General features: G+C 44.3%; 1 protein-coding gene across 1 annotated transcript; it reads right to left on the bottom strand.

Moving 5' to 3' along the window:
* Positions 1 to 7: 7 nt before the first annotated feature.
* dnajc21 (DnaJ heat shock protein family (Hsp40) member C21) lies at positions 8 to 8,168 on the bottom strand. The gene is made up of 12 exons (XM_024011269.2): positions 7,814 to 8,168; positions 7,420 to 7,513; positions 6,909 to 7,032; positions 5,630 to 5,758; positions 4,107 to 4,235; positions 3,543 to 3,715; positions 2,939 to 3,075; positions 2,546 to 2,639; positions 2,193 to 2,333; positions 883 to 1,140; positions 569 to 659; positions 8 to 317 (listed from the first exon to the last, which is right to left on the bottom strand). The coding sequence occupies exons 1-12, from the start codon at positions 7,908 to 7,910 to the stop codon at positions 159 to 161; spliced, it is 1,626 nt and encodes a 541-aa protein (XP_023867037.1). The 5' UTR covers positions 7,911 to 8,168; the 3' UTR covers positions 8 to 158.
* Positions 8,169 to 9,376: the final 1,208 nt, after the last annotated feature.

Raw genomic sequence — 9,376 nt, 5'->3', positions numbered from 1 at the left:
CTTCAACTCCTTTTCAGACAATCTTTAACGTTTTTTAAAAATTCCAGGCCTTCAATACCATGAGTGGCCTCCTATAATATCTAGTAAGACAGTAGACAGTCGTCCATCTCTACAGCCCAGTGGCTGGTGTTAGTCTTTGGCCCCTCCTGTATCCCCCATCATCTATTCTTCCTCTTCTCCTTCTTGCTCTTGCCCGTGGCGGGTGCACTGTCACCGTGTGACACGGCTGTAGCGTGTCCTGTCGTCTTCAGGTGGTCAAACAGTTTGTTCCTGGTAGAGAACTCATAGTGACAGGTCACACAGCGCAGGTTCAGCTCCTTCAGGGAGTTAAAAGACAGTGGAATGGTTCATTAATGAACTCATAATCGTGTAACAACAAAACACCTGTGGATACTTTTAAACAGGCCATTTTGACTCACGGCGATGAGAAATGCATTTTAAGCAGCCTCAAACAAGGTAATGAAATCATTGTATTACATTTCAATTAAGGGCACTAAGTTCTGGTTAGTACAAACCCCTCCTGGATTGATTATTCAATTAAGGCCCGGTAGCTGTGGCTGGTACAAACCTCTGCTCCTCCTTTCTCCACACCTTCCTGTGGTTGGACATTCTTTCTGATCTCCTTCCCTCCATTCTTCTTCCCCTTAGTCTTTCCAGAGCTGATAAAGATGATGAATATATAGGCATGAATATACCTGTATAGTGGCTAATGATTATATTAGCACTGCTCTAGCATGGTCCCAAGTCGGTTTTGCCGTCTTGCCAACTCAAGACAGCACAAACTGATCTAGGACCAGGCTAGTGATGCATTGCTTTATCCTAAATACTGTCAATTCCATCCTGTCACTAGTTTTGATAGAAGATGGGGGCAGGTCAGTTCACCTCTTTGGTTCTGTGGCTGTGAGGTCTTCCTCCTGCTGTCCGTCTTCTGTTGGTTTGTCCACAGCTGCCTGCTGGGGCTCTGAGGCAGGCTGGGGGTCCTCTGCCTCACCGCTGGTCTGTGTTGATAGAGGGCTCTCTGGGCTATTGTCTGTGGGGGTGGAGGTGGGCTCTGGGGCCGCGTCCTTCTCTACTACCTCCTCTGTGGGGCTCCGCCCATTTTGCTGTTGTCTCTTTTTCTTCTTCTGCTTTTTAGACAGCCTGGATGTTAAAATGACGTTATTAAATCTACCACTGTTTACACAGCGTACAAAACATTAAGAACACCTGCTCTTTCCATGACAGACAGCCCAGGTGAAAGCTATGATCCCTTATTGATGTCACTTGTTAAACCCACTTCAAAATCAGTGTATATGAAGGGGAGGAGACAGGTTAAGCTAACATATGGAATTGTTTTAAGATGGTCATACCCAAGGATCCTTTAGCCATTTTAGGACCCTTAAAAAAAAAGTCTAAAAAAAAATTACTGCAGGAAACATTGAATTTGGCCTTACTGACATTAGCTCATAGAAACTCATTGAATTGGAGCTTYATACATGGATAAACAGATGGTTCCCTAAAAAGGAAGGATGTTCTGAAGTATCCGTTTTATATCCGAGAGATAAAAAAAGATCAGGAAACTTATATTAGACACTAAACTATCTCCATATATACTGCCATTCATTTTTAACTGGTGCCCGGCTAGTTTCAGACTAATCTCGAGAGGCTTGTGAGGATCCTAGAGCTCAACATGTGAATTTTGCTCTAGAACACCAACATGAACGTGTTTGTGAGACACTCCCCTTTCCATAGAGGGGTCATATTAGCATATAGGCCAAACTATTGGGGCGATACAGACAGAAGTTGGCAGATCGGCTGTACCGACTTCAGACAAGGCCCGTGACGGCTTGTGGAGGTCGTAGAGCAAAACGGAGAACACCGTGTTCGTGAGAGTCATCTTTCCATAGTTTGTACGACAAATCGTTCGGACACTACAGACGTTTTCTTGAGAAGACAGATTTTCAGGGGGTGGGGGTCTCATGGTCTGACAAACACTGCTCCACCCTAGATGCCGAAGGGCAACATCGGCATTTGAGACGCAGCCCAAATATCCATCTTAAAAATCCCCATCAATGCGTGTCAGTGTTTGACTGTGTTATTTAGATTGACTCATGTTMCTAATGTTTTGTACACTATTTTATTGTCCAATGACAACAGTAACATCCAGGTAGTTTCTCATATTTTGGATGGAGAAAATATATCTTTGAACTTACTTTTGTCTTGGTGCTTCTTCTAGTTCCTCATCCTCCTCTTCCTCATCCTTCAGACCGAGGGTCTCATCCTCTTCTTCCAGTTGTTGCCGTAGTAATACCACCATCTCTCTATGTTTCTTTGATTTCTCATGATTCTTCATTCTGTGCAAAAAAAAGAACATGTTTTAGTGATGAACTGAACTCAGTCTTCCCTCAGGTAAACCGGGTTGTGTTCATTCGGCACCAAAAGGAAGAAAACTGACTGGGACTACCTGGATTTGACCAGTAAGAAATGTTCATTTTGTTTTTGCAATGCAGACTGCTTTGCAACGTTTTCCATTGTGTGCCCTAATGAACACGACCTCACTACTTACGCTTTGTCTGATTTGAAGGATTTGTCACATGCAGGGCAGTACAGGTCATCATAATAGTCATCCAGGAGTTCCTCGGTCTCATCTTTCTGTTCATCTGTGGAGAACAGATGTGTTACATGGAGACCGTTGTCGTGTATGAGAAGAACCACCACCACATAAACCAATGTAAAACGCTTTGAGATCTGGTGGTAAATGAACGCACCCCACAGTTAAATGTGACATGGCAAACTGCTAGAAATGCAGTCCCTTGTCATTACTACACAGGCAGAAGCTACAGTAGATTAATATATGCCTGCTACTGTATGAAGAAATATCTAGCCCTTCTCAGAGTGAGGTGGTGTTTTCACAGTCTGAGACCAGAGTTACTATGCGAGAGGTCTGCTCTGTACTGACCCCCTCTTCCCTGGTCCTCCTCCTCGCTCTCTGACGCGTCTCCAAACTCCTTTCCGTACTGAGCCTCCATCTGCTGCAGCTCCTTCTCCATCTCAGACATGGCTACCCAGCTCTGCTCCTTGTAATCCTCCGCCAGTCTAGGAGAGGAGACAGAGGTCTGACATCTAGACAGAGGTCTGACATCTAGACAGAGGTCTGACATCTAGACAGAGGTCTGACATCTAGACAGAGGTCTGACATCTAGACAGAGGTCTGACATCTAGACAGAGGTCTGACATCTAGACAGAGGTCTGACATCTAGACAGAGGTCTGACATCTAGACAGAGGTCTGACATCTAGACAGAGGTCTGACATCTAGACAGAGGTCTGACATCTAGACAGAGGTCTGACATCTAGACAGAGGTCTGACATCTAGACAGAGGTCTGACATCTAGCATGTCTGAGTGGATCAGTTTAAGGCAAGGTTATTTTAACACAAGTATATAGATCAGTGATTCTGTGCAGTCCAACTGCAATGTAGTCAGCAACACTCGCTTGGCCTGTGAAAGCTTCTGTTTGTTGGAGAGGCATATGTTCTACATATCATATTTCTATGTGAACTCACTTGGCCTGGGACAGCTTTTGCTTGCGTCGTAGCTCCTCCACTTTCTTGGCCTTCTCAGCGTTCTGCTCCTCCACCAGCTTCTTGTGGACCTGCACCCTCTTGTCACGCTTACGCACAAACGCCACCAGTTGGCGCACTAGCTCGCTGCGCTCCTTCCTGGCCTTGTCTCGGACCTTAGAAGAAGAATACTTTATGGTCCATTCAGATCTGTTGTGTTGAAGGAACGGCGCTGGTTCTATATCAAACGGCTCACATTTAATCGAAGTCTCACTTCCTAACATTTGTGAGCATAACAAAACATTCAGTTRGTTTTGCCAATCTTCAGTGGCTCATACCACACGTATGAACTACATATGCACTGGCTGAATAGGAACACAGGCACTTAGAATACAATAGCCTTGCTCAAGGGCACAACGGCAGGAGCTGAGTGTTCAGTTCCATTCCCATTTTTGCTTCGTCCGGGCCCAGGGATTGAGCCAGCAACCTTCTGGCTGCTGGTCCACSTCTCTAAGGCTACTGCCTCACTGTAAGGGGTTAAAGGTCAAGAAGAAAACACAACAGTACCTTCTTGTTCTCCTTCTCCATGGCCCTCTTCTCCCAGCGGTTGGAGGCCTGCCTCGTGTCATAGTCCTCCTTCCAAGCAAACTTCTTCCGGGTGCAGAAGCTCTGCCAGTAGGCGTAGAAGAGGTGAACCTGGGAGAGGCAGAAGCAGAGAGCTATAGACAATGACTACAGCTCAGGGAGCAGAGAGGTAGGTACAGTACAGGCTTTAGTGTGGAGCTGCTAAACCATTGGGCAAACTACAGCCCTTGAAGGATTTCTATTTAATCTGTGCAGCCCTCCGTTGAATTTCGATATCTCAATGTGGACCTCGAGCCAAAAAGTTTGCCTATAGACACAGACAGTGTTTTATGAACTGGAGTCTTTAATAAAAAGTTTGTCCACCCCTGTGCTAAACCATATGGTATTATATGATGTATCCATTTAATCAACGTATCTATCATCAACACGACACAATGACTTATGTTGTGATATAACCCAATGTGCAAAATGTCCAAATGGTAGAGACTGACCAGACAAATGTTATTTCACAGAAATCAACTGTCTAATAGTACCCAGAGAACCATTCTGAGATTAAGAGAGAGCACAGAATGTAATACAGTAATCATGCTGAAGCATAGCCCGAACTGACATTACACAGATAGACACTGTTACTGCAAATTATGCCAATGACTCTATTTACACCAGAACACTATCAGCATTGGTCAGAGGCTGAACACAAAAGTAGATGAAGTTTGTGCACCTTTCTGTGTGTGTGTGTGTGTGTGTGTGTGTGTGTATGTATATATGTATATATATATATATACACACACACACACACACACACACACACATGCTCAAAAAAATAAAGGGACACTTAACAACAATGTAACTCAAGTCAATCACACTTCTGTGAAATCAAACTGTCCATTAGGAAGCAACACGTGATTGACAATAAATTTCACATGCTGTTGTGCAAATGGAATAGACAAAAGGTGGAAATTATAGGCAATTAGCAAGACACCCCAAAAAAGGAGTGATTCTGCAGGTGGTGACCACAGACCACTTCTCAGTTCCTATGCTTCTGGCTGATGTTTTGGTCACTTTTGAATGCTGGCGGTGCTCTCATCTTAGTGGTAGCATGAGACGGAGTCTACAACCCACACAAGTGGCTCAGGTAGTGCAGTTCATCCAGGATGGCACATCAATGCGAGCTGTGGCAAGAAGGTTTGCTGTGTCTGTCAGCGTAGTGTCCAGAGCATGGAGGCGCTACCGGAGACAGGCCAGTACATCAGGAGACGTGGAGGAGGCCGTAGGAGGGCAACACCCAGCAGCAGGACCGCTACTCCGCCTTTATGCAAGGAGGAGCACTGCCAGAGCCCTGCAAAATGACCTCCAGCAGGCCACAAATGTGCATGTGTGGAGTTAATTGTGTTGTTTAAGTGTTCCCTTTATTTTTTTGAGCAGTGTGTATATATATATATTATATATATATATATATATATCTCTGTCTGTGTGTGTGTGTGTTTAACAAGGGCAAACGTTACCGTGTCATAGTCACTCTGAGAGTCTCCAAACGAAGGGTACTCATCTTCCTCCTCATCCTCCTCTTTACTGTGATCCATCTCTTCTGTAGTTATGGACTCAAACAGGTTCCTGTACACTGTGTAGAAACCCTGAGAAAAGGAGAGGGGAAACCACTTTTTACCTGGTTGTCCCATTGAAAAAAAACAGGGAGACCTATAAGGATTAGATCCTCTATACAACGAACAAATCCACATTTTCTCCACAGCAAACACTACACTGTAACAAGAATTATTATACTGTAGAGAAACACCTTCTGTTCTACACGTGTGTTACATTTCTACATCCACACAGTGAGACATACTAGTACACGCTGAGACCTGGGAGGCCGAGTGTGGATTATTATGTCAGAGTACTACTCGTCAGCCCTCTGCTGGTAGAAAGTAACACTACTCGCCAGCCCTCTGCTGGTAGAAAAGTAACACTACTCTGCAGCCCTCTGCTGGTAGAAAGTAACAACTACTCGTCAGCCCTCTGCTGGTAGAAAGTAACACTACTCGTCAGCCCTCTGCTTGGTAGAAAGTAACACTACTCGTCAGCCCTCTGCTGGTAGAAAGTAACACTACTCGTCAGCCCTCTGCTGGTAGAAAGTAACACTACTCGTCAGCCCTCTGCTGGTAGAAAGTAACACTACTCGTCAGCCCTCTGCTGGTAGAAAGTAACACTACTCGTCAGCCCTCTGCTGGTAGAAAGTAACACTACTCGTCAGCCCTCTGCTGGTAGAAAGTACACTACTCGTCAGCCTCTGCTGGTAGAAAGTACACTACTCGTCAGCCCTCTGCTGGTAGAAGTAACACTACTCTGCAGCCCTCTGCTGGTAGAAAGTAACAACTACTCTGCAGCCCTCTGCTGGTAGAAAGTAACACTACTCGTCAGCCCTCTGCTGGTAGAAAGTAACACTACTCGTCAGCCCTCTGCTGGTAGAAAGTACACTACTCATGCAGCCTCTGCTGGTAGAAAGTAACACTACTCTGCAGCCCTCTGCTGGTAGAAAGTAACACTACTCTGCAGCCCTCTGCTGGTAGAAAGTAACACTACTCCGCAGCCCTCTGCTGGTAGAAAGTAACACTACTCTGCAGCCCTCTGCTGGTAGAAAGTAACACTACTCCGCAGCCCTCTGCTGGTAGAAAGTAACAGGGATGGGCAACTAATGGGGTTGGGGTCCACAAAGAATCTGAACTCACTAGGGGACGCAGTTGCTCCCCCCGACAGAGATGCTCCCTCCCTACCTGTCACACTCACCTCCTCATCATCCCCGTAACCAGAGTAACAGGTGACAGTGAAGAACTGGACAAGGTCAACACTTTCATCAGCATACTCCCCGCTGACCCCACCTTTAAGGAGAGCCTCTCTGTGGTTATCATACCTGGAGACAGGAGTCGAGAAGCACAGTATTAGCATTACTTTAGCTCTTCACTCTTCCTAAATGAGCGTTTCCCCAATTCCTTGCATTCTCTCCTCCTTAAAATGCATTGGAGGAGAAGGTCCAAGGGCTAGAACCTTGGACCATCTTTGTCAAGGAGACGAGGGGACAATGCAAGGAATCAAGGTTAAGACAAAGAGCTGTGCTGGTCACTAATATTAACTTATTTCCATACAAAGTCCTGGCCTTAAAAAGTTAGATCTCATAAAGGAAGAAATTCCAGCACACTGGTCATCTTGAATACGCCAAACAATTGAATTGATCTCACACCAACATCTCAGTCAAAAGATGTTTACTACTTTGGATACTGAGGATGAAGTTGTTTCTCACCAGGCTCTCTCCTGTGGGTCGCTCAGGACTTCATAGGCCGCCTGGATCAGTTTGAACTGCTCCGCTGCCTCATCTGCACTGTCCAAGTTCTTATCTGAAAAAATGGAATTAAGATGTTCAACAAATAATACCTTTAGAAGATAAACATAATATTTTTTGGTGAAGAGAGAACGTCAAAGACACCAGTTGCAAAAACAGTGCGAACTAACTGGTGGTAGTTAACTAACGTTACTAATAGCTATCTTGTTCTACTTGTCAGTCTCCCAAACCGATTACAGTTTAGCTACCAATGGGGGTCACTGGCAGTGGCCTCTCTGATCAGTGAGCTAACAGCTAACGTTAGCTGGCTAATGTAGCTAGCAAGTTAAAGACACGGCAACAWGGTTTACTGTACCTGGATGCCATCTCAGGGCTAATTTCCGATATACCTTCTTCATATCATCATCAGTCGCGTCCCTTTTGACACCCAACACCTCGTAATGACACTTCATTTTTAGTTGAGCTGGTTCAGCTAGCTGAAATCCACACGATTTGGCCTGTTGCTAATGTTAGCTAGCTAAAAGGCTAAGCTAACAGCCTTCCCTGTCCTCAAAACAGGACAACTCAGTACAACAGTAACCGAAAGTTATGAATGACAGTGGACAGATCTACAAATAAATGTTATATTCATTCTACTTAAAAATGCATAGTTTGTCCTTGTATCTCAGCTTGAAAAACACCGCACATCGTGGACTCGCGTCAATACTAACCGTGACTACGCGCTTAAATATGACGTAAATGATCATGAACAGTCTTTTCGTAAAGAAAAAGGTCCGAAAGAAAATTGTTGTAAGCTTGATTTCTGTTGATTGTGAATATGACAAAAAAATAGGTGTGTAACTGACAGCAACAATTCTTAACATTTTAAATCCACCTAGGTGTGCTTTTACAGAGGCAGCAGCTTTTCTTCCTGGGGTCCACAAAAAAACATGACAAGTAACAAAACACTGATAGACAAGAACAGTCACACAAATCATGTGTGTGTCCCCTCACAGACAGTCGCAGCCTTTCCATGAGATGTTTAATTCTTTTTTTTAAATTAAATTTTGCTGTTTGCTTGAGATGGGAGTTGCATGTAATCATGGCTCTGTATAATACTGTGTGGTTTTTTAAACCTTTTTTTAACTAGGCAAGTTAGTTAAGAACAAATTATTATTTTCAATGACGGCCTAGGAACAGTGGGTTAACTGTCTTGTTCAGGGACAGATCAACAGATGTTACCTAGTCAGCTCAGGGATTCAATCTTGCAACCTTTTGCTTCCTAGTCCAATGCTCTGACCTGCCGCCCCAGACAGACTGAAATGTTGGTGTTGCAGTGAATTCGTTTTGGCCTTGGGGAATGTGAAGAGACCCCTGGTGGCATGTCTTGTGGGGTATGTCTGGGTGTCTGAGCTGAATGTTTATGCAGACAATCTGGAATTTTCATTACAGTAATACTTCCCAAAAACTAGAAGAGAAGCAATTAATCTCTCGTCAACCCTCAACCAGGAAAGACAGGCATACATGTTGTTCATGTTAGTTCGTTATGTGCAATTAAGGCCAAGGTGTGCTGCTCTGTTCTGAGCCAGCTGCAGCTTTGCTAGGTCTTTCTTTGCTGCACTTGACCATATTAACTAGACAGTAATCAAAATGGGACAAGACCAGAGGCTGAACAACTAGCAGAGTTCATTTTTCTGTAAAAACACAGAAAATATTTTAATAACAGACAGACCCCTCCCCAACTGCACAACAACTTTGTCAATATGACTTGACCATGATAATTGACCGTCCAATGTTATATCTAGGAGTTTATCTTCCTCAACACTCACACCCTTTATACACAACTCCAGTTGAGGTTTAGGTCCAAATATAATGCTATTAGTTGTAGATGTTTTAAAGACCCGTTTATTATGAATCACCCATTCTGATACTGACTCTA

Source organism: Salvelinus sp. IW2-2015, linkage group LG20 (genome assembly GCF_002910315.2).
Source record: "Salvelinus sp. IW2-2015 linkage group LG20, ASM291031v2, whole genome shotgun sequence".
Classification (NCBI taxonomy): Eukaryota; Metazoa; Chordata; class Actinopteri; order Salmoniformes; family Salmonidae; genus Salvelinus; species Salvelinus sp. IW2-2015.
This window is presented reverse-complemented; position numbering and strand designations above follow the sequence as displayed.

Coding starts and splice junctions, on each gene's coding strand:
- dnajc21 (XM_024011269.2), bottom strand. CDS start 7,910: ATGAAGTGTCATTACGAGGTGTTGGGTGTCAAAAGGGACGCGACTGAT. Junction 1,141..2,192: donor GAAGAAGCACCAAGACAAAA/GTAAGTTCAAAG, acceptor TTTAACATCCAG/GCTGTCTAAAAAGCAGAAGA. Junction 660..882: donor ACAGCCACAGAACCAAAGAG/GTGAACTGACCT, acceptor CATCTTTATCAG/CTCTGGAAAGACTAAGGGGA.